This window comes from Pseudoliparis swirei, chromosome 21 (genome assembly GCF_029220125.1).
Source record: "Pseudoliparis swirei isolate HS2019 ecotype Mariana Trench chromosome 21, NWPU_hadal_v1, whole genome shotgun sequence".
NCBI classification, from domain to species: domain Eukaryota; kingdom Metazoa; phylum Chordata; class Actinopteri; order Perciformes; family Liparidae; genus Pseudoliparis; species Pseudoliparis swirei.
In genome coordinates, this window is record NC_079408.1 from 12,790,460 (window position 1) to 12,814,594 (window position 24,135).

At 43.0% G+C, this 24,135-nt stretch overlaps 3 protein-coding genes across 3 annotated transcripts; 2 read left to right on the forward strand and 1 right to left on the reverse strand.

Moving 5' to 3' along the window:
- The first annotated feature begins 1,264 nt into the window (after positions 1-1,264).
- On the forward strand, positions 1,265-8,932 carry LOC130212162 (up-regulator of cell proliferation-like). The gene is made up of 8 exons (XM_056443300.1): positions 1,265-1,365; positions 1,623-1,697; positions 1,823-1,904; positions 1,991-2,056; positions 2,253-2,510; positions 4,293-4,484; positions 4,542-7,402; positions 7,904-8,932. Exons 2-8 carry the CDS (start codon positions 1,659-1,661, stop codon positions 8,930-8,932), a joined length of 4,527 nt encoding a protein of 1,508 aa, XP_056299275.1. The 5' UTR covers positions 1,265-1,365; positions 1,623-1,658.
- A 4,030-nt stretch (positions 8,933-12,962) lies between these two features.
- pop7 (POP7 homolog, ribonuclease P/MRP subunit) lies at positions 12,963-17,298 on the forward strand. The gene is made up of 2 exons (XM_056442698.1): positions 12,963-13,085; positions 16,236-17,298. The coding sequence occupies exon 2, from the start codon at positions 16,283-16,285 to the stop codon at positions 16,736-16,738; it is 456 nt and encodes a 151-aa protein (XP_056298673.1). The 5' UTR covers positions 12,963-13,085; positions 16,236-16,282; the 3' UTR covers positions 16,739-17,298.
- A 61-nt stretch (positions 17,299-17,359) lies between these two features.
- On the reverse strand, positions 17,360-23,778 carry epoa (erythropoietin a). The gene is made up of 5 exons (XM_056443206.1): positions 23,599-23,778; positions 20,556-20,686; positions 20,368-20,454; positions 20,029-20,193; positions 17,360-18,737 (listed from the first exon to the last, which is right to left on the reverse strand). Exons 1-5 carry the CDS (start codon positions 23,618-23,620, stop codon positions 18,585-18,587), a joined length of 558 nt encoding a protein of 185 aa, XP_056299181.1. The 5' UTR covers positions 23,621-23,778; the 3' UTR covers positions 17,360-18,584.
- Positions 23,779-24,135: the final 357 nt, after the last annotated feature.

The window sequence follows — 24,135 nt, forward strand, 5'->3', positions numbered from 1 at the left end:
ACTAATGGGGAGGCGGGATCGGATCCCTGACCTTGCTTCGCCTCCGCAGGCGCCGCCTGACGACTCTTACCCCACTGAGCTAAAGCCGCCCCCGTGTAGAACGTGTAGAAGTAAACCGGCGACTGAAACTCTGCGTGGAGCTTGGCGGTGGCCACGGCCGGCGCCACCCACTGGTGGTCCGTGAACAGAGCGAGGAGCGTCTTCCTCCGCATGTCGCCGTTGTCCCTGTCCGCCCAGTCCGTGTACATGAATTTAATGGTTTCCCTCAGGATGTCTTTGCCTGGAGGAAAGAAAGAGAATAAAATGATGAGACGTGAGGAGGAAAGTAAAGATGGAGCTTGAACATATTTCGCCGAGAGACGAGAGTTCATCTGCACGTGTGAGCGATCAACCGGAAACAAAAAAAACACAGACTGAGCGACACAAAATGGAGACAAAGGAAAATACGCTCCGTCAGGGTGAAGACTGAGTGGCAGGCACTCGAGAGGAAGCGTGACTGCATTATCCAAATGTGTCTGTATTTCCACCGCGGCCCGCTGCGAGGGCTTCGCGGGCGGATCTGTTCCTCGCAGCATTGTACGAAGTTGCGTACCTGATCGCAAAGCAGGGCAAACTACACACCATTGGTGAAAGACTCGTAAACCAGCTGCGTTGAAGATGGCGAACATCATGCTGGGAAAAGCTGCTGAAGATAAAAACAGACCTTTTAAGCCACCTGTTAGGCCCTGTAGGCTGGATGAGTTATTCTGAAGGCAGCTGTTGTGCTTGAGTACCACAAGGAAGGCATTGGGAGTTGATCTCCATCTGAGTTGCCTTGAATGTTGACATGTGTTCAGCGAGGAATCCAGATTCTGCCTACGGAAGTTGGATCGTAGGGTGAAAGTGTGGAGAAGACGGGGAGAACGCGATGCTGATTGCTGCACCGATAAAGTCACACCTTTTGGTGGAAGCAGTGTGATGGTGTGGAGCGGCATCTCCATCACTGGAAAGAAAAACAAGCCATGTCTTCAGCTACCAAACACAAGTTTCCAAACTTTTTGTTTGATGTTTATTCATATAAAACCTTGCCTCTTTGAGGGATGTTGCCAGTACTACCTGATATACCTGATTTAGCTCTCACTTCAACAGAGGGAGGAGACAAGACGTCAGGTTTCTCTTTCCTGGAAACCAGATAATCACTTTCTGGTAAACAAAACAGTGACTTCACAAGACAGTATAAAAGGAGATGCCTTCAACCTGTAGTTGTATTGCAGAGGTTTATCCTCAGGACTAATACTTAACCGATATTGCATATTGGCAAGAGTAGGAAAAAAAAGTCCTGGATTATAGAACAGACACACTTTTTACCAAGGATAATCTTCAAAGGTAGGCAACAATCTGCAAGCGATTATCTTTCCCTCTTAAAACCTGAAATAGTTTTTAAATCTAGGATTATCATGGCCCAAAACACACATGATTCAGCATATATCATACTGTGAATTGATTACAGTATTTGTGTTGTTGTTTTTAGTCTATATTCTAGTTTAGCAGGTTGCACATTATACTTAGCCGTTTGATTTTGGTGTACTATATACAGTTATTGGCGGTGACGGAGTAACAGACTTCTCTTTTATTACTTTCAGTGAAAAGCTGTTTGAATAATCTGGACCAAGTGTGGGATGGCGGAGAGTGTACCCACTATGGATAACTCAGAGGAGGTAAACAGCTGGTTTGCACAACTCTTAATTAAGAAAACAATTACCATCCAAATATCTGTTGTCCTTCAAGGTAGTGTGAATGGAATGATGCATTCATTCACTACACATTTATATCTATTACCAAGGAGTTCTATGATGTGCCGGATTCCTTCCTCGAGCTACACCGTGGGGAAGGAGAGAAAACTCCACCAGCATCACAGACTGACTGTAAGTGTGACCGGCAATAACTGATCGATTTAATGACTTCATGCAATGTGGATGAACTGAGATGTGCCTCTCTTCTCTTATGACAGACGCTCCTTCTCCAGGACAAGTCGCAGCTCTCAATGCTGAAAGCAAAGCTTCGCAATCTGTCACAGGTAAATCAGAAAAATATATAAATAACACTATTATAATAATGAAAAAGCATGTAGGAAAGTATTGTCTGCATGGTTTTTAGGCTTTTATCGAGGTATGCTCTCAATATATGTTGTAAAGGTATGTTTCAGACTAAAGTAGTGGTCAATTGTATTACTGTATCCAGTTATAAGTGAAACCATTGCATTGTTTGCACAGAGCCCAACCCTCCTGTGCAGTTTGCAGTCTACCAGGTCAGCAGTGAGTCCCTGTCCCTGCGTTGGGATACCCCTGCTGGTGAAGTGGAGAGTTACATCGTGACTTGTTGCCATGAAGGAGACGTTGTGCAAGAATCAACAGACACAAACACGCTGACTCTCAGCCACCTGAAGCCTGGGGTGTGCTACTCTCTTCTGGTGTCTACACAACTTAGGAATGGAAGAATAAGCAAGCCAGCTGCGACATCTGCCAAAACAAGTGAGTAAAATAAAATCATTATTGCATTGAATTTTCTAATTTATGTTGCAGATTTATGCACATTTTTACCAGAATTCTGCAAAGATTTCCAAAAGAAAAGAAAAGAGGATTGAATAAGATGCAAGCATCTCTATCTCATAAATATTTACTGTAGAGATCAACATTGGTACAATGAATGTGGGTAATCCACTCAAAGCCAATGCAAAAACCTTGGGATACCACACTCACACACACAATGAAGGATGATGGTTGAAAGAAAGCCAACATCAATGCCATTTGTACATCATGTTTGCACACATATACTGTTGTAGTGTGTCTTATCATGTACTGTTTGTTATTTTGTATGTTTATTATGGTCTGTCAAGGGACTACAGATGCAAATTAGCTGTAGCTACAATCTGGTACAGTGCATCAAATGGTGACATTTATGTTTTAACTGTACATGGTCCCTTTTAAGATAATAATAATAACACATAATGATTCACACATAGCATGTGAGCGTGTGGCCATGATAATAGCGTCGTGAGAATCTGGTGTTGTGACAGAACTCATAGAAACCCTGTCTTTTGAGCAGTGGTGGCTGGCCAAAAGCGGGCCATGGGGCCTGGCCCCACCTTGAGCAACACAAAAAAGTAAATAAATAAATAAATGTATTAATAAATAATAATAAATTGTCAATATTTATGTGTTTCAAATATGGAATGTACCCAGTAATATTTTTAAATAGGATATCTGCACAAAATATGCTTTTCCTGCAGTCCACTCTGCCTGTTTGCATGTCTCAGCTGCGCTGGGGCCAGAAGAGGCGGGTCTAAGAAGCAGTTTAACCAATTACTGATTAAAGATATAAATGAGTGACATACAATTTAGCCTATCAGCGTTCTAAAATAGATTCAGCTTTGAGCCAAAGTTGTTTGGCCCAAAGCTGCGAGTTCTCGTCAGGCGTTATTTTAACGATATGACAACGGCGAGTCGCTAAAATAAAATTCCCATCATCACTGACATTGTGCCGTTGGTGAATTAAACTGGCTTCTAATAATAATAATTATTATTATATTAATATTAATTATTTAGACTTAGTCGGTGAAAATCACCAAGCTGTGTGAGCCTACGGGTGATGTTATGAACCCAAACACGACGGCATTTAATCCGATATTTGTGGGTATAAAGCAGAAACAGTGGTTATTTCTTCCATGGTGGATGGCGTAAACGATAACTGTTTCCATGGATTAAAGCTACGGAGATAAGCTACGCCCCCCTCTCTGGCACAAATGTAGCAAATGACGCGAATAAACCACAAATAGTCGACCGAGTAAACTCACCATTCCTTTTGATAGTTTGATAGATATTTCCCTTTTTGATTTATGAATTGATTCAAATTAAATGAAATTGAAAAACAGATCATCTTTAATACATCTCTTTCAAGTTATTTAGCTAACAATTCAATGGCAGGCTGCATATTAGATTTTGATATCTCTTGTTAGAAATCTAAATTGTCTGGCTCATAGCAAAACTGAAGAAAATCACAGAATGTTGCTGAAACATGAGGTTTCACTTTCTATTATTCTTGATCGAGACCAAATAATCAAACTGACAGATTACTGACTGCAAAATAGGAACAACAAAATAAAAACAACTAAATAGGCCTTATTGTTAAGCAGGTGTACCAATTTAAAACTATTTCACAGCAAAACAAATTTAAATGTTACAACTTTGAGCCGTGCTTAAGAATGTTGAACTACCCGATAATGGGTTTAATATTGATTGTTTTAATATCTTCAGAGACACATCTAGAGAGCTTATTGGAGGATCTGGGGTTGGAGGACCGCCTCAAAGAGAAGCTATCCCTCAGCACAATACTTCAGATAGACAAGAAGACCATCACTGATGAACCTCCCAAGTGTAACGCAGATCTCCCATGGTACTTCCTAAAGAAACTGATGATGGTTAATGTGACAGCAAGGAATGTGAAACGTACATCGGCATGTGAGTCAAGCTGTAATGGATCGCTGTTAAATATTGATAATCTAGTAAATAGTACAAATTCATGTGACAGGCTAAACCCCCTTGACATAATCACTGCCCTCTTTCTGTGCTCGGATGGTTTTGTACGGCAGGAACTGTCACTCAAAATGTCCATGTGTCAGTTTTCAGTTCCTCTGTTGCTTCCTAACTGTGACACAAAGCAGTGCACACTCATGCTTTGGGCCATGAGAGACATTGTTAAAAAGTACAGACCTCAGTCCCTGACCGAATCCAAGGGCTTTATTGAAGAAAGAATTGTTCTGTCTGAACTTCCAATGATATCATTTGTGAGACTCGGTGAGTGCTCCTTGTCCAAGTCAGAGATTCTCAATAAGCTTCTGAGCAATGATACCTTTGTTCATCATGATATGGAGTGTGGTGACAGTCCAAGGAGAATATCCAATGGACTCGTTGAAATCTCTTGGTACCTTCCATGTGGGAACAAAAACATGGACGTCTTCAGTGAGCCAGTAGCTGTAGCTAACCTTCGAGGGGACATTGCTTCATTTCAAACACAATTTTCCTTTTTGTGTCAGACATCTGCAGCAGTGTTTGTGTTCTTTGACACCTTGGACTCTGAATGTGAGCTACTTACCAACCAACAACACAAGACACAGATATTTTTGGTTGGGAACCATCAAAGCAATCGCTTCAGTATGGATGCTCTGCAAAATGTAGCAGCTGAGTTGGGCTTGACTAACAACAACATCCTTTTGAAAACTAAACAAATGAATGATGCAGACTTTGTCAAAACATTGGGGGAAACAGTCAGCAACGTAGTTGAGAACTCAAAAATGAAGATGCGAATTGAGCAGATGGCTGACATTGCCCACAAACTGGGAATCTTGGTTGATGAAGAGTCTTCAGAGTGCCAGACTGCCAAGAAAAATGCAGATGCCATCACGACTGAAATTCAAGATATCCTTCAATACAAAGAAGCTGAGCTGCCCTTACAAGGCCAAATATGGAAGGAACTGACTCGCTTAGAGAAGGAAGAATTTCGGCTTCGAAATGTCGGATCTAAGAATATAGAAGACTACAAAAGTGATCTTCTCCTAGAGAAAACACAACTTCGGAAAGAACAGAACTCTCATGACATTTCAAATGCAATGACATGTTTCATCAATGCAATATCAAGCCCAGAGATAGAGAGGTGCTATTTCCTGAAATGGATGCGAATGAACCTCGATAACGTGTCTCGAGAGAAATTGTCTGACCTCAGGGAGCGGTACAAAGAAAAATGCAAAAATCCTGAAAACAAAGAAGAAATCAAAGACATTGACAGACAACTATCCAACAGCTCATTGGGGATTGAACACTTCTTCCGTGAAATGGGTCAGATCTATGAAGCTTCACTTTCCCTTCCAGAAACTGAACCATCACGTGAACAACTACAGCATTTGCCCAAACTATGTGCACAATTGTTACTCGATGGACTTCCTCTTGAGCTTGTAGATGGAGAAGCATCCAACATACCTCTCAGATGGATTAGTGACGTTCTTTCTCAGCTCAATGACTTGATGTCTCCTCTGAATAAGATACTGGTAGTCACTGTTCTTGGAGTTCAGAGCACAGGGAAGTCCACTCTCCTCAACACTATGTTTGGAGTGCAGTTTGCAGTCAGCAGTGGTCGATGCACTCGAGGGGCCTTCATGCTGCTCATCAGAATCAATGAAGATATCAAAAAAGAACTCAACTGTGACTTCATGATGATCATTGACACCGAGGGCTTAAAGTCACCAGAGCTTGCACAACTGGACAATAGCCATGAGCACGACAATGAGCTTGCAACACTTGTTGTTGGGCTGAGTGACGTCACCATCATCAATATTGCAATGGAGAATTCAACCGAAATGAAAGACATCCTACAAATAGTCGTGCATGCTTTCCTCCGGATGAAAGAGGTGGGCAAAAAGCCCAAATGTCAGTTTGTTCACCAGAATGTGTCAGACGTTTCAGCCCATGAGAAGAACTTACGAGACAGGAAACTGCTCATGCAACAGTTAAACGAGATGACCCAGGCAGCAGCCAAAATGGAAAAGAAAGAAGAGAACAAGAACTTCAGTGATGTGATGGAGTACAGTCCAGACACCGGGAACTGCTATATTCCTGGACTCTGGAATGGAAGCCCACCAATGGCACCAGTCAATGCCGGGTACAGCGAAGCTGTGTATGAGCTGAAGAAGAACATAATCCATGTTTTGGGAAGTTGTGAGTCATCTGCTAATGATATCTTGGAGTTTACAGAGTGGATGAAAAGTCTTTGGAATGCAGTAAAGCATGAAAACTTCATCTTCAGCTTCAGAAACAGCCTGGTGGCTGATGCCTACATGAAGCTGTGCACAGAATTCAACAAATGGGAATGGGAATTCAGACAACTCATGTACACGTGGGTTACAGATGCAGAAACAAGGATTCGCAACTTTGGTACCGTTGCTGGTAAATCTGAGATATCTGACATGTCAGAATGTGTCAAGCAGTTGAAAAGTGAAGCTTCCACAATTCTGTCTGAATGGGAGACAAAGCTTCTTGAAAACCTGGCACAGGGTCATGTCTACCTCGTTGAAGAATACAAAGAAGGCTTTGCAAACGGTGCTAAGAGTCTTCGACGACAAATGCAGAGCTCCGTGTTTAATCAGCTCACAGCAGCAGCTGACATCAGAAACGGGATGACAGAACTTGAAAAAATCAAGGAGAACCACACAAAAGAATTGGAGGGGAGAGTGCGTGCATTGATAGAAGAGTGTCAGAAGAAAAATATCCAAATGACAGAAAAGGAGCTGGATGAAGAATTTGACAAGATGTGGACTGAAACGCAGAAGGAACTTTCCTTTGAAGAAATGAAGTTTGATGACATTTACAACAGTGTGACTCACCAGCTGCGAGAAGATGTATTACATAAGGGAAGTCATGCATCTACATTGTTAAGTCAAAACAGGCTGCAAGATTGTGGACGGGATCCTTTTATATACACAGCTGAAGGATTCTTAAAGCGTTGTCAAGACACATGGAGTAAGGTGTTCAATGTTCAAAGTCACACAACAGCTGTGCAACACTTTGCAGATTGCATCATTGATCATTGCAAACAGTTGATAAGTGATAAGATGCAAAGACAAAACAATTACCATGACACTTACATCCAGGAGATTTTAAAAGTGATTGATGAGAGGCTGCAAAATAATCAGGATGTTCAGACAGACATCGAGTTTGAAGTTTCCCTGAAACAGCACATCTGTGGCTTTGCAGCCAGACAGTTTCAGAAAATGCATGAGGATTACATACAGGCGAATGATCCCTCCAGATGTCTGAATCAAAACAAGGAAAAGTTTCGCACTGACTTTAAAGATGTATTCCATAACCGAGACCAGTGCCAAAAGAAGGCAGAAGAATTCACGCGTTGCTGCCTGAAGCCTGCAGTCGAAGACTTTGTCTACCGGTCCCTGGGTCCTGATATCATTGGAGAAATGCTGACAAATGAGCAGTTCAGCACACGGATGTCCTTCCAGTACTCAGTTTTACTGGATTTGCTTAGAAAGGATGACTTTGAGAACTATCGGAGCTACATTTGCTCCTATGAAGAGTATGTCAAGAATTGGATACTCGACAAAATAGTGAAACGCTTCTCCGAAGCATCTACGATATTTGAGTTTGAGGATCGACATGTTCAGTCAAGTATCAGGATCATCAATGCTGCTGTCAACAAAGCCAAAACAGAAAAGAGTGCCAACTTGGAGTCATTTGTTAAAAACGTCTGTCAGGAACTTGGTGATAAGCTGGTCATTTCCCAGGATGCTCTTGGTGCTTTCATGATCCTGAACAATGCCGACCAGGAGCAGTTTGCTCACTGGCTGACTGAGTGTGTGAAGGACATGGCACAAGTCCTTCAAGAGGAGTTTAATGAAACAGACATCCTAATGAAACTAATACAATTAAATGTCCATCCTCAGAAGGAGCTTTTCACCAAACTGATTGGATGTGGTAAGCAGTGTCCATTCTGCTCAGCGCCTTGTGAGGCAGGAGGACAAGAACATAGCGAGCACTTTGCTTCACTACATCGGTCGATAGCTCTGGGTCAATACAGATGTTCTCTCTCACAGATACTTAGCACTGATATATGCTCCTCTCTTGTGATCACACCAAACAGCACTTTTCGGTGTGGTGCTACAAACTGGGAAAGACACCACCACAAGGATTACAAAGCCATTTTCCCTGACTGGAAGATCTCACCAGATGGAAGCCTTGAGGCATCAGACTACTGGAAATATGTACTCGCCAAATTCAACAACAAGTTCGCCAAAGCATTCAAAGCAGAGCCTGCTGATATTCCTGTAACGTGGAACATGATTACACCTCAGCAAGCAGAGGAAAGCCTCAAAGAGTCTTTCAACATCAAGTGAGGAGGACTCCACGCATTGTGGTTACAGAGGTGCACACCCTCAGAAATATTCATTATCCTCCTGTGAACATTTACATCTTAGTTGTTTTACATGATAAAAAGGAGGATCACAAATAGTATCATGGCATTATAATTAGGGTTGGGTACCGGAAACCGGTGCCAATGTGGTACCGGTTCCAATACAACCGGTAATACCCGGACCGAAACGCAACTAAGGTTTCGGTGCTTCTTTCCGGTGCCTGAGCCGATTGAAATTGAAAAAAACTATTGTTATGAACTTCTCAGGTGACTCCGCCCTGTCAGCAGGTTACGATAGCCTATCATATTTAAGTTTGACAGTGGAGGCTGCGCCGTGTGTGACTAGTGAGCCGGTGTCGAGCACACCAGCGTCAGGCTGGGCACGATGGGAAGACGTCACCGGTCCCCCTGAACACGTGGAGACCGATTATGACGAGCAGCCTGAACTCAGATTAGTACCGTAACGTTTATTGCAAGTCTTGCATTCATAAAAGTAGCCCAAGAAATAATAAATTAGCCATTATAACCATGTTTAACCTAGCTCGTAGCTACGAGCGTGACAGTCTGCTAGCAGATGTGTTGGTGTACAGCGATCCCGGCTGTATACCCGGTGTTACCGGGAATATAATGACGGAGGAATAAAGACCGTGGGGCGTCACTTTGTTTCAGTGGAGCTCTCGCTGTCAGAAGCAAAACTTTATTTGTCACGTGTCATCTTCAGTCCCTCTGATTGGTTGTTCTCTTTGCCCATCAACACAGTGACAGGATTAACCCTATAAGGTCTGCACATGACAATACATATCACATCATATGATGGAGAACATATATTGTGTATGTTAACAGTTTGATATCCGTTGTTTGTCAGTGCGCCATGATAACGGCTTCTACAGGGAATATGGCCAAAGAGGTTTTTAATGTCCTCATTGTGCGTTTAAAAAAAAAAGGTATCAGTTCAGGCACCATTTAGGCACCGGTATCGTTTTAAAAGTACCGGTTTTGCACCGGTATCGGAAAAAACCAAAGCGATACCCATCCCTAATTATAATATGACAAGATTAAAGACAACAGTCCTGTGACAATTTATTGTCAGCTTTCCATGAGGAGCAAGAAAAAGCCTCCTGACTGCAAACATTACAAACTGGTCTGGGATGAGCACAACACAGGACCAGAGGGCTCTACAGCAGGTGATGAAAGACCCAGAACATCATTGGCACATATCTACGAGGCTTCAGTGATATTGTTGAGAGGAGGAAGACAAACCCTCCCCAGCCACCACCTGTTCACCCTGCTGCCGTCTGGAAGAGATGCAGAACAATCAGCTGCCATTAGACTTTAGAACAGCTTCTTTGTTCTGGCTGAGAGTCATGAACTCATCCTCCACCCTTTATAAACACATAACACTTATTACAACTGAGAGAATTGAGCAATCTCAGTCTTTGTATGATTGATTTACCAGTAAGAAAAAGATTTAGAAGCAAGAGACTGCAAAGTAAAAACATAATTGTACTTTTATTTCTCTCACTGCACTGCAACTTTTCTTCTATTTCTTTATTTTTGATGGTTTTTAATGGTTTAATGGATGTTCTTATTTGTTATGAAATCTTGTTTTCTTTTGCATTAGGTTTTGATGCTTTTAATGGTTTTATGTGAAGCACTTTGAATTGCATTGCTGTTGAAATGTTCTATACAAATAAACTTGCCTTGCCTTACTGTTAAATATGTAGTATTTAGAACTCTTTTCACTCAATATAATGTTTTGATTGATGATTACTATTTCCTGATTCTTGATTCTCACCAGGTTGAGAACTTTGTCAAAATCAATCCCAATGATAACAATCTGTGACATTATCTAAGGATGTGAAGATATGCTCTGGCCAGATTAATACTATTAATCAATGTATACAATGGATCAGCTGTCTCTGTTAGTAATGGAGATATACGTTTATGTGATTGTCTTGTGAATCAAACACCTCTCTTTATTGAATAATTACCAGATAACTTGACTGGATTCTGATGACTTACTTGAAGTATAGTCCGGATTTAAGTTATTTCAATTACATATTGTACTCCTTTCAGTTGTATTTGATTGCACATTTTTATTATTTTTGCTGTCAATTTTTGTTTCAAATATTGTATATGTTATATGCGCATGTTTGATTGAGCTATGTCAACTATATTGCTACAATCCCTCTTTAACCTTCTTCTTGTGTTAGGGTCGGCACCGACCCGTTTTAGGTTTTAAATGCATAAAAGAACCACATACATTTGTTTATTTGCATCAAGGCTTTTTGACTTTGTCAGGAACCTCTATTTCAACAAAATAAAACAAAAACATTTTGTTTCACTAAATTATAAAATGCTCTGGTTGGAATTATGACCTTTGTGCTGTTAGGGTCGGTTTCGACCCGGTTATAAAAATAAGATTATAAAGCAATAATTCGAGCCAAAACTGAAATCACAAGTGCACTGTCAGCCAACACAGTGACAGCCAGCTCCTCTCCCAATCATGTGAGCTTTAGGGGATTCTCATTTTGCATTGTTATCTACAGAATCTACAGATTTACACAGGCAAAGCAGCGAGTGGCATCCCTGAGAAAAACCAAGGAAAACGTGTGGTCCTTGATATGACTACTGGACTGCAGGGTCACAATATCACTTGTGACAATTTCTTTACCAGCCATGACTCAGGCCACCTGATTCTAAAAGTAAGAGGTGTGAGGTCTGCCCAAGCAGTAAGGACAGAAAGACACACGTATTGTGCTTCAACTGTAAGAAATATCTCTGCAAAGAACACACTAAAAGTGTCACGTTTGCCACACATGCATCTAAACACACACATACACATGCAAGTTCTTGCACACAGAGACTTTTACTCTGATTTAGTTATTTATTAGTTTTGGAACTAGTAATTGATTTATATTGGTTTGATTTGCTTGATTGATTGGTTGTTTGTTTGACCTTGCAAATCTATGTTTTGTGTTATGACTTATTCTGCTTTTCATTTTGTGTGTGTATTAAAGTTCTATTGCTGAGAAAAAAATACTTTTTAGCCTTTTTCTTGAAGTAAATATATATGGGTCGAAATTGACCCGAACACCATAGATGTTACTATAGTTAAAATATTAAAATTTAAAAATAAATAAAACAAATTTATATCAGAGATGTGTTCTAATACCCCTCAGTAATAGTCAGGTAACACAACATGAGTAATTGCAGAGGGTGAAAAGAGTAAACGCAAGAAAAAACAACACTTGTAATAGCTTCTTACTAACCAAGAGTGATGTCATGCTGGGAAATATCAGATTGAGGCCTTATAACGTTTTTACAGAAGTTTGATATTTCCCGGCATGACCGAACGGTCGAGGTTAGTACGTTGTTTATTATATGGCATTTTTGGCTCCTATTATTTTGTAAATGAAAATAAATTGTAATTGTTAATAGAAAACATGTCATTTTGTTCAACTCTCATGTCTTCTCACGACACAATGTGTTTCAAGTGTTGCTGCAACCAACTCCTTAACTTGGAAAAATCATTTTGGCGATGGGTGCCCTTTTTTTTGGTTTGAGCACCTGCCCCCCAAAATGTCTGTGCACGTGCCTGACAACAACCCTTTATTTATTTATTTATATGATTCTCTTGAGGTTCATTTGACCATTTTTTAAATTGAAATATGGTATACTGACAAAGAAAAGGCCCACAGGCCCACACCAAAAATATTAAAACCAATATTTTCATGGATAAGGAAGCCTAACAAAGTAACCAAGAGATAAGAAACAAATTGGATGATAGATAATTGTTGTTATTGTTGTTATTGTATTGAACAACTGATTTAAGACACGGGTCAAAACCGACCCGTTAACATAAGAGATGGTAACAGAAAGCTAACACAGGAGGAAGGTTAAGAGATGACAAAAAGTTGTATGGGATTTTTTTCAAACGTGAATTCTCCATTATTCTGAAAACCTGATCTGCCTGGTGACGAGAGGCAGTCTACTTCCGGGGCACGCAGAAAACAAACGTCCGGCACGAGTTGGCTGAAGCGAACGCTGCCGTTCCGGAAATGCGTGTGACGCGCGCGACAGGACTGTAGCTGTGCTGTAACGCGTCCGCTTCTCACCAAGACCGTCTTCTGAAGGTGCGTGTGCGCGACTGTGCTCGCGCGTTACCGTAAAGCGAGCTAGCTTAGCGGGCTAGCTGGCTCGTAACATGCTCCATATAAACCCAGTCACGTCAGTTAACAATGGATTTAAACGATGTTTTTTTGTTATTTACTGAGTGCACATTTTTTTGGGTGGAAGACGAGATATATGTGAGGCCACTGATATACACAAACACCGTGTTAATGTGTTCTATAGGTCTTGCGTGGGGAACGCTCGGTGACCGGATGTTTAAAAACGACCCGGTGTGACGGTCTAAGAAGCGACCGTGTTAACTGGAGACTTTGAAGCAACGCGTCCGTTTTTGACAGCTGTTGACAATAGGAAGGCAACACGTAGCTGCACAGTTTGTATAGTATATATTATTAAGTATATGAGAGGGGTTGACACTTCCTTACACAATTAAACCAAGCGGCAGTCACGAGAACAGCTATAAGTTTCGTGAAAAGTCGCCAGTTAACAAGGTCGCCTGTTAAACCGGAACACCGGATGTTTAAAAACGACGCTCTGTGACCGGATGTTTAAAAACTGGGCTCATGTTGGTACTTTATAAGCCCGTGTCTCTCCAGCTGGAACACGTGTCCTTTTTGATAGTAATGGTCTCCTTCTCGTATTTAGATGCAACTTGCTGCTATTGTTCTCCACATTACCATTAATTAATTCCATAAGCAGTGTATTGTTCTAGTAGTATGGTGTATATCAGGGGTCAATACCGAGGGCCACATCCCATCATGCCCCAAAGCGTCAGGTCATCACATCTAATGGATTTAAATGATGACTGATAATTATAATCTATTAATTGCATTTGTTGTATTTTTAAATAGTACTTATACAAATTACTACTATTTATGCAACTATTGATTGATTATTATAAAATAAATCCTTTAAAATTATAAACTATTTAATAATTTCATGTATTTATTACTTTAGTAAAGATCAAACAAACATGATTAGTTCATTAACTTTGTTAAAGCTTTTCACAGTTGAGACGGTGGCCCAAGTGCCTGGTTGTTCCGCTGGTAGTCAGGATCCACTTTCTCCACTGGTCTGGGTAGTGGTTCTCCACTGGCTGGGCCTGGGAATGTGTTCTCCGGCCCAGTTTCACTGGCCACTCTCCGGGTTGAGCTGGTTCTCCACTGGCACGCTGCACAGTTCTGTGGACGGGGCCACTGGGGCTGTGTCCACTGCCTGGGTGTGGGTCAATTGGTCTGTGGAGGCAGAGGCTCTCACCCTTCATGACATTCCCTTGTGACTACAAGCTGAGATTTAAACTGCGTTGGAATACTTCAAATGCAGTTGACGGAATATTGAACCCGTTGGTATACTCACTTGCACAACACAAGTTAGTTCTTTACATTGCAGTTATGAAGCATCAAGTGAAACCTCAGTATCATTTAAATACTTGTAACATCACATGTAATACAAGTGCTTTAATTTCGAAAAACAGTTAGCTTAAATGCAGAATTTAAAGTCTGGTTTTAAAAAGATGTAAATCTATGTCAACCCACTGAATTCATGTCTCACCACTGAATAGAATGCACCTGAAGTCAGTGGAGTCTTGAGGAGCAGCTTTTATACACAAACTATAAATAAATTAAACAAGGGCAATTAAAAAAGATTCACATATTCAACATTAACTTTTCTTCTGACTATATTATAAATACTGAACAACATGAAGCAGCACTCACTTCAACCTTAGTGACCACTGACATGACCTGATGGAGGAATTCATAATAGGGGAACTGGGGATGTTTGTTAATACAAAGTCAATGTGGTCACGCACGCACGCGCGCACGCGCGTCTGGATGTCCGCCGGGCGCGTGAATGACAGGACGCGAAAAATGCGCCTCATTCGGGCTGATTTGTTAAACTCTGGCGGTAAAAGTAGGTGAGACTGTTGAAATGCTCCGCGTGACGTCACCGACGTCATCCCGTTGAATCAGAACCGACGGAGGATATCGATCGTCTGGAAGCGGCCGTCATCCAGACGCAGCTCCTGGAGAAGCTGCGTGCGGCTACGGATAATGTAATATTAATATTATTAACCCAGACTCGAGGGCTTGTTGTCCGACGTGTGTGGGACTTCCTCAACAGAACAAAGAGTGTGTATTTCTTCCGTGGTGGACGGTGGTAACGAACTGTTATATGCCACGATAAGCCACGCCCCCTCTCCGGCGCTTCAAGCGCGAGTGAAGAAAACGTGACAAATAGTCCGGCGACTGAACTCACGCGAGTACATTTAGTAAAGCAACGCAAGGGTTCGCCTCTCCTCTGGCGTGAACGCAGCATGAAGGAGCGTGAACAGACCGCAGTCCGCTGCACACAAAAAAAGACCTTCAAAATAAAAGCACAAGATTTTTTTCCTCCCTTTTTTAAGAAAAGGCATCATATTTATTTCATGCCGTCGCGGGCCACATAAAATGACGTGGCGGGCCACATTTGGCCCGCGGGCCATGAGTTTGACACGTATGGTGTATATAGTACAATTTAGTTTTTACTAGTATTCATTCTTTCCAGTCCTATATAGATGTAAATGACTATAATCAATACATCTGCTAATTTTCTTGATGAATTCTTTGGTATAAAATATTCTAAATGTGTAATACAAAATTAAATCACCATTTCCTGAAGCCACTAATGTATTGTTTGGTCCAACCATCAGTGCAAAACCCAAAGAAAGTCAGGTGTCATCACATCTAAGAAGGTGGATTTAGGGAATGTGACATTTGTATTGATCAGAATTAGTGGGAATCTATTAATTGAACTTCAGTTGCATTTTTAAATAGTAATATCACTGAAATTACTGCTGATTTAGAGCTGAAACTATTGATTGATGGACCTAAATTAATGTGAAATAATCTTTTAAGCAATAATGCAAACTATTTAATAATTTAGAGCTTCTCAGTTTTACGGTGTGTTTGGGATTTGGACTGGTTGCAGAATTTAAAGACATTTTCAACCACTTTGGGAAATCATGATGTGAATTAGTTCATATTTACTTATATAATGTATCTATTCAGCAGATAAAGAGATGAAGTGGCGACCCCAAAATATAATGCCTGTTTGTTCGCTGGTAGGGATCATGATCCCATTTCATTAACGACTGCCGACTGGCTTTATTTTCTCAGCTTGCTCGCTTGGCCCCCGCTGCTACCTAAAGCACTCACTGAAAGACATGACGGAGCCACGCAGCCCAGGAATGTCCTCTCTGCCTCAGACGGCACCAGTGCACACGGACGCCACCTCTCCGGCTGTCGAGATGGACCCGGTGGAGTACACCCTGAGGAAGCGTCTCCCCCGGAAACTCCCGAAGAGGCGGAACGACGTCTACGTCAACATGAAGACAGATTTCCGCGCTCAGCTGGCACGCTGCAAGAAGCTGCTGGAAGGCGGGGGCCACAGGGAGATCTGTGTCCACGGCCTGGGCCTGGCCATCAACAGGGCGATCAACATCGCCCTTCAACTGCAGGCCGGCAGCCAGGGGGCGCTGCAGCTGGCAGCCAACACGTCCACCGTGGAGCTCGTAGACGACCTGGAGCCTGAAGATCCGGATGAGGCCGGGGGGCCGATGACGCGCACGCGCAACAACTCGGCCATTCACATTAAGGTGTTCTACCCCGACCCCCAGTGAGCTGAACGCGGGCGTGTCAGGCAGAGGCTCTCCGGGAGCCTTCAGGTCCGATTCATTCCCTTGTGAAAACAACAATGTGTGGGCTGAGCGTTATTCATTAAACTGCGTTGGAATACTCCGACTCGGACAACCTCAGTTGACGGAAAATATTGAGCTTGTTGGTCTCGTCACTTGCAAATTGTTCCCATTGTAGCGTTGTTCTTTTTTACATTGCATGTCTTGAAGCATCAGGTGAAACCTCTATCATTTATAAACTTGTAGACATGGCTTTGCCAGATGTCAACGTACAAGTGTCTTTAATTTCGAGGCCCGACTGAGGGTTCAAGTTTCATATCGGTTTGTTGTCAAATATACAATTAGAATAAATGAAGAATACTAAAGTTTATATTTAAGTGTTTTAGTAAATGTCCACTAGATGTCAGCAGGCTAAATCTATTTCAATTTTCTGAATGTTCATGTTCAAAATGAATGTGTAATGCACCTGTTTTTAGGAAGACAGTGTATTTGATTTCTTGACAAAAGAATAAATCGTATAAATGAATAAAATGTGCTGGAATGTGTCTTTGACTCTCACCTCTTCGACTCCACTGCGAGATAATGAAGTAAGTGGACTTCCCCTCGTCGTGTTTCCATCCTTTTCTTTATCCAAGAATAATATTTTGTATTTAAATAGCAAATAATACAGTGACAACACAAATAACAGGAAGGACAACATGTACAAACACACTTAGCATCTTGTGCTTTCACAACAAGATTAAATAATAATACGGGAAACAACAAGGAAGAACTCTTCACAGGAGTTGAGCATCAGTCGTCTGGAAAGCCTCGAGTTCCCGTGACTGACTAATTGCCGGCCTGCTGTTTGACGACGAACAAGTAAAAGGTTTCAACGTCAGATCCTGGAAAAGAATTTGCAATTACAGCAAACGGCCCTTTGTCCGGTCAGTCTGGCTATCAGCGTGGAGACTCCTGGCCGAGTGTCGGTTCGGCAAACAACCAAAACACAGATAACGAAGTCTCACGCGATCCCCCCCCCCCCCGACCACCTCCTGCGACCTCTGCTTCACTGTGACCCGACTTCTTATTGCTTTGGTTCTCATAGTTGGATACATGGCACACACGGCAGAAGGCGGATGGCTGTGTGCATGGCTGAGAACATGGTGAAACCTTAAAGATCAGACACTAAAAAACACTAAGACTGGAGCTTAAAAGTAGAAAACCTGTATAAATAGCAATTGCACAACTTGTACAAATATATAAAAATATTCAAGAGCAGATAGTTGCAAAGGCTTCGTGGGATGAGGCCTCATTCGACCTTTGCCTTTTGGCAGCGGTCGTGGAAAACGGCGCCCCTGTCGCAACCCCCCAGTGCTCTGATTTCCAGGTGCGATCAATATTTTCTGGGTGTTTAACTCCACGATTCACTTCAAAGAGGTGAGTGTAGGGGTCAGACATACACACATGCACGCACTGCATACATATCAAAACGTGCAGCATTAACACACACACACACACACACACACACACAGAAGAACATCCACACACAAAGTGCAAGAGAGTGCCAGTAGACCAGCGATGGGAGCGGTGCTTCCCACAGGCCTCGTTTTGGTCAGTGTGCGCGTCACCGTGTCCGTGTCTCACGTCGACCTTCCAAGGTGCAATCATCTCCCGTCCATCCGAAAGCCCGGCTGGGACTGTCCTCTCCTTTTTTCCCCGGGTATTCCCCCTTTTCGAGCGGAGGGACCGCGTCCTCCTTCTTTCTTTCCGCAGGTCCAACAGTGTCGAGTCCCTCCTCTTGTCACAAACGAGCTCCGACGCCGGGAGAGAGGCTTGGTGAGATCAGCGATCAGCTGACGTCCTGCTGGCAGGCCTGTGCGTCCAGCAGGAGGAGGCGCACTTTGCCTCGCAGGAAGTTGACGTGGACTTGAAGCAAATCGGTTGCAGAGGCCGCCGTCCACGTTCCCTCGAGCCCCGCTGCACTCGTCGGTGGGCTGTATTCCTAAAAGACAACACAAATAAACATTCATTTTTTTGTGCTACAACATGCCACAAAGCAACACATGAATGCATCTGATTGACGGAGTTTATGGCATTTCCTTTGGCTTGTGTGCCTTTCAAGAAATTACATTTACTCTCCAGGCTTTGTGAATTTTTTTTATTTCTATTTCTCTTGTTCTCGGTGACCCAGAGCACAGCCTGTTCCTTCAGCTGTACAGACTGTAAAGCACTGTGAGGCAAATTGGTCATATAATAAACTGAATTGAATGACAGAAGCTTCAGTCTTACTATGAAAGTCACTTCCAGGGAATCGTCCCGTGACATCCCTCAGTGTCTCTATTACTGGGGAGAGAAGCAACAGACCGTATGAAATCAACCCTGCTGCTGCACTCCTCCAACCTCCAGGCTCCCTTCACACCAAAGGGTTCCCAGCGAGACGCTAAACGACCGGCCCTCAGCGACCCTTTAGTACTCTGCCCCCCCCTCACACACTCCTTGAATGACCTCCGCCTGGCAATCGAGCTGAAGGAGTTTTACTGTCGCTCTGAAACGACAGTGACACAGTCCTGACCCCAACCGCCATGACCTTGTCCACCAGCTTCCCCTCCCCCCTCCCCCAGCTTGTGCTGACCAGCTGTCTCCGGGGTTCACAGACTTAGATAGATAGATAGATAGATAGATATATACTTTATTAATCCCCAAGGGGAAATTTGTCGTCACAGTAGCAGCACCAATAAACTAAACACACAAGAATAAAAAATAAAATATAAAAAAACAGGGATGAAAGATATAAGAGTATACAAAGTAAAAAAATAAAATAAAATATATGTGTATATATATAACATATATGCATACACAATACACAATACTAATGACAAATTAAATTAAATATAAAAATATTTAATAGACAGTGTGCAAAATGCAAAGTGTGTGTATGTGTGTAGTGTAAATGAAATGTGTGTGTATGTGTGTAGTGTAAATAAATGAAATGTGTGAAGTGCAGATCAACACAGACTTCTTCAACACCTCCCTGAAAGACATGTCACGTAGCAGCCGGCTTCGAGGCCTCCACCATCACTCACTTGATGAACACAGGCTCGTGGCCCTGACCTCTGGGGTCGTGAGGTCTCTTGAGCGCATTACACCTCAAAACCCTCACTGACCCGCTCCTGGACCCCTGACAGTTGGCCTACAGAGCAAACGGGTCTGTGTAGAGTCAGCCCTCCACTTCCTCCTCCAGCGTCTGGACTCCCCTGTGAAGTACTTTCTGGTTCCGTAGGCGTGTCACTCACCGGGATGTTGAGGCTGCGCAGCACGGCGTTGATGCTGAGCAGGTTTCTGATGGAGTTGTCTATGTGGCTGTGCAGCGCTGCGTTGGTGACGGAGGTCCGGAGCAAGCTGAGGGCCTGTTGCAGGAGCCATAAGCCCGACTGCACCTCCTGGGCTTGCTCTAATCCCTTGCCAGAAAAAAAAAAAAAAAAAGAGAGAGACCGGGGATAAAAGTTTAAGAGCCATTGTAATTCTCTGGAGTCGCTTGTCCCCAAAAGGCCGCGAATGTTTCTGGACTTCACAGCTGATGCAAAGCGGTCGTCGGCCGCTTTAACGTACAGATTTGCCCTTTAGCTACTTACATTTAGCTTCTCCCAGACATCAAAGTCGACTCTGGTTTGGGGAACAGTGACAGACTCTAACAGGCTACATCCTTCTCGACATGACTTCTGAGGAAACATGAAGGCGTGGTGTTAGTGTTCACCCCGGGGGGGGGGGGGGGGGCGTAGACGTTCGCCCTGAGATCAGAGTGCATACGTGTTCCTCTCACCATAGCGACTTCTGCGTCTTGTGCTTCTTTAATGAAATGGTTCAGGACCCTGAGGTCACAGATGGGCCTCAGCGGGGACGGCAGGCCGGGCCGGGTCCACTCCAACACCATCAACAGCAAGGCAAGCAGTCCTGCCGAACACAGGGGCGACAGATACGCCTCAGATCGATGCAGTCGTTCACCCGGACCATGTGCGATGGTCCCAGAATGCTAAAGGCCGGCTCGGTCGTTGCTACCGGGGGGAACTAAAACCCTGTGACAGGTGACAGCCACGATTTAAAGTCACATTCCTACAGGGACCGGATCTCCTTCAAAAAAACTACCATCATTGCTGTTCTAAGACGTGTGATTAGTCCAGTTTTGAAGAAGGAACCATTTTAATATTTGCCTGCGTACGTGAGACAGCGATCCGCTTCTCATTTAGTCTCTTTTTTTTTCTTTCTTCAGATTATAAATATACGAACACCACAAGACTTTAGGAACAACTGTATCTTTTGTAAAACATCTCCGCTGCGCCCTCGTCTGATGACGTCATCATTATACGAATTGCTCATGCATCACACGAAGAAGAAAAAAAGGCCCAACCTTCAGGGGGTAATGAGGTATTATTTCAATCTTTGAATCGTTTGTCGACAAATACTTCATCGCCCCCGTGAACGTCCTATGACCTGCTCAGATCCGGGGCTTCTCAGATAAGTAAGTATGCAAACAAAAATCCCTGTTTCAGTTTGACTTGACAAAATTCCACATTTCTGTTTGCTGTGAGGTCAAAGGTCAATTACAAAACAATACCCTTTGAGGTATTGTTGTCACAGGCGACAGTTCACGGACTACTCGGGCGTGTAGATCCTGTGGAATCGGCATGGCGCAGCGGTAGCTCATTCATTTCGCTACCAGTCTGACGGCCTCGGAAACCATGTGACATCCTGGATTCTGAACCGAAACCTGCCGATATCATGACAGTGCAGAAATGACTGTATCCTTGTTTTACACAAATTTAGAATAGGGTGAATTTTTTGGGAATAAAGCACACACTGAGCTCGATGCACTTCGCAATGAGAGGGTGTCTGCTTGTTGTGGGTCCCGTGGGTCTGGCATCGTTCCTCCGTGCCACGTTGCTGAATGCTCTTCTTTCACAGAAGCCTGGTTGTGTGACGCAGAGAGGATGATAGGAAATACCCAAGATCTTCCCAGGCAGACAGGTCAGACACAAGCTAGATTAAGTCCCCAGACTCCCAAGATAACCAGAACAAATTAATCTTAATGGCAGAAAAGAAAAAGGTGAAGCTAATACCGCAGGTTTGCCACCGCTGAGGTCAGTCGTGTAATCATCTTAACCTCCGTGCCCCCTTTACTCTAACGTCACGGCGCAGACTGTCAATGACACATAGGTCCAAACTTTACCAACCCTATGTTTCACATAATCATTGTGCAATATTTATATATATATATATATATATATGTATATATCCCTATCCATATAAATATATATTTATATATATGCATGCAAACTTTCGATCAACAATCTGGTCCCAGGACTTAAATAATCTTTAACATAAACCAATTAATATTGCAGTTTCAGAGGCAAAGTGATGTCTCCATGCACTCGGACGTTTGTCATTAAAAAAATATTTAAAGAACATGGCCACTATAAATAACTTTATAGAAGTGTGTGAGGATTATCCGTGACCTTTTTACCTCTGCCATTGCCTACGTGAGAATGCATCAATCTCAACTGTGTAAACACTCTCTCTCTCTCCCTCTCTCTCTCACCCTCCCTCTCTCTCTACACCTCTCTTTCTCTCCACCTCTCTCCATTCTGGTGGAAATGTACCACCCAGGACTGTGTTCAAACTAAAGGTTAACACCTTTATCTGCCAACATCAGTTGCCTCAACCATGTTGCTATTTTAAATTGGAAGTCATAGTCCCCGAGTGGCAGTGCTTTGTCACTCCAGGTATGAAACATGACGCTTTTCGAAAGATGACCGGATGCTCACGTGAGCTGATGCCTTTGACATGTGTCATTAATAACTAAGTTGTGTCAAACAGGTGCACAGAGAGAGCTCAGCAATTCAGACCATCTAGTGGCACTAAAGACGAAATGTCACATGGTGCTGCTAGGAGGATGCTATTAAAAGTGCATCTCGGCTTTGGGATAGTTGCCTTTGAATGCTTTGCGACCTCCTTTCTATTTTGAATAGGTCTTCCCCATCAAAAAAGTGCAGAGCTGCAAATAAGTAGCTATCAGATCACACAGGTTTGACATAATTTCCTGTCCGGCTTTCTCTGGAATCGCCCTGTCTTTTTTCGTGACAAAACTGCAGATTCAGCTTTTGCGTTCAATGCCCTGGACTTCCCATTCTGCTGTGTCATGCTACAGAGTGATGACAGAAGATGTATTTTCCCCAGTGGACAAGACAAGAAAAAGGCACAGTGCTCAGCAACCAGGAAACTGTTGTATCTGCAGTGGCTTACAGTCCCAGGAAATACATAGCTGATTTGGTGCTCAACTTTGTGTGGTCCAAGACCAGCATGATGCTTTGTATCAGAGTTAAAAAGGCTATCTGTGACTGAATATCCTATTCCTTATTGATTGTGTTCAATGTCACCTGTCATTTGGCTAAATTGTGTTACTGAGAGGATTTATAGTTTTACAGCAGCTTTCTAAGTGGCATCAGAAAATCTATTCCCATGAACTTTATATGCAGGAAAAATATAAATTTATTATTAAAGAAAATTGTTTTAGAGACCTCCAGAGAGGCTTTAAACCATCTCAGGATGCATTTCATTTCACCCATACACATTATTAAAGACGGACGCTTTCTGAGGTGTGCACAACTCTTCTCCTGCATGCTTCGTGCTGGTATTTATGGACCGCAAGTTCGTGGGAATATAGATTGTCTAATATGCCACTTCCTAAAATGCAGCACGACTATACGTCCACACATCCCATAACATGAACGCGACATAGCGCACGCACAGACGGCGCGTTTACACACAAAGTTACGCACGAGACCATAACACGTTTCAGGCGCACTTACCTCGATTCGTTTTATGCAACATTCGCAAACGGGTGCCACATATTTAAGAAGCATTGTGTGTTAAAATATATGCACGACCTTGGACGGCTTCAGTTATTAAAGGCACTAAATCCAAAGAGTCCTGCAAACAACTAAGTGCGCGGGTCCCCAGCGCTGGTCCCACCGGCGTGTTGGTCCGCGTCAGCACCCATGGGGAGAGCAGTCACCTACCAGACTTTGCATCACTGCTGTGTTTGGCAAACACGTTTATGTACACTCCCTCCCTCCCTCCCCCTCAAGGATATATCGATAACGTGGTAGTCCGCAAGTACAAGCACGCGCCTTTTTACGCATCAAGGTGAGCGATAAAACACCAACCCGTGCGCGCAATAAAGCCTGGAAATAGACTAAAGCCGGTGTACAGAGAGGATTCTGAAAAAACATGTCCACAACTCACTGGGAAACTCCATGGCGGTGTCCACATAACGCCTCACAGGGTCCTCGCGGTTTGGCCCATTGGTCCGTCTATTGCCGCTTAATTGGAAACAAAGCTCTTTT

Excerpts from the sequence above, each read along its gene's own strand:
- LOC130212162 (XM_056443300.1), top strand. The coding sequence starts at position 1,659 with ATGGCGGAGAGTGTACCCACTATGGATAACTCAGAGGAG. Across the intron at positions 1,698-1,822 it reads CTATGGATAACTCAGAGGAG|GAGTTCTATGATGTGCCGGA; the intron begins GTAAACAGCTGG and ends TCTATTACCAAG. Across the intron at positions 2,511-4,292 it reads TGCGACATCTGCCAAAACAA|AGACACATCTAGAGAGCTTA; the intron begins GTGAGTAAAATA and ends TAATATCTTCAG.
- pop7 (XM_056442698.1), top strand. The coding sequence starts at position 16,283 with ATGACGGAGCCACGCAGCCCAGGAATGTCCTCTCTGCCTCAGACGGCA.
- epoa (XM_056443206.1), bottom strand. The coding sequence starts at position 23,620 with ATGTTGCATAAAACGAATCGAG. Across the intron at positions 20,687-23,598 it reads GTTGCATAAAACGAATCGAG|GACTGCTTGCCTTGCTGTTG; the intron begins GTAAGTGCGCCT and ends TGTGTTCGGCAG. Across the intron at positions 20,194-20,367 it reads ATGTCTGGGAGAAGCTAAAT|GGATTAGAGCAAGCCCAGGA; the intron begins GTAAGTAGCTAA and ends TTTTCTGGCAAG.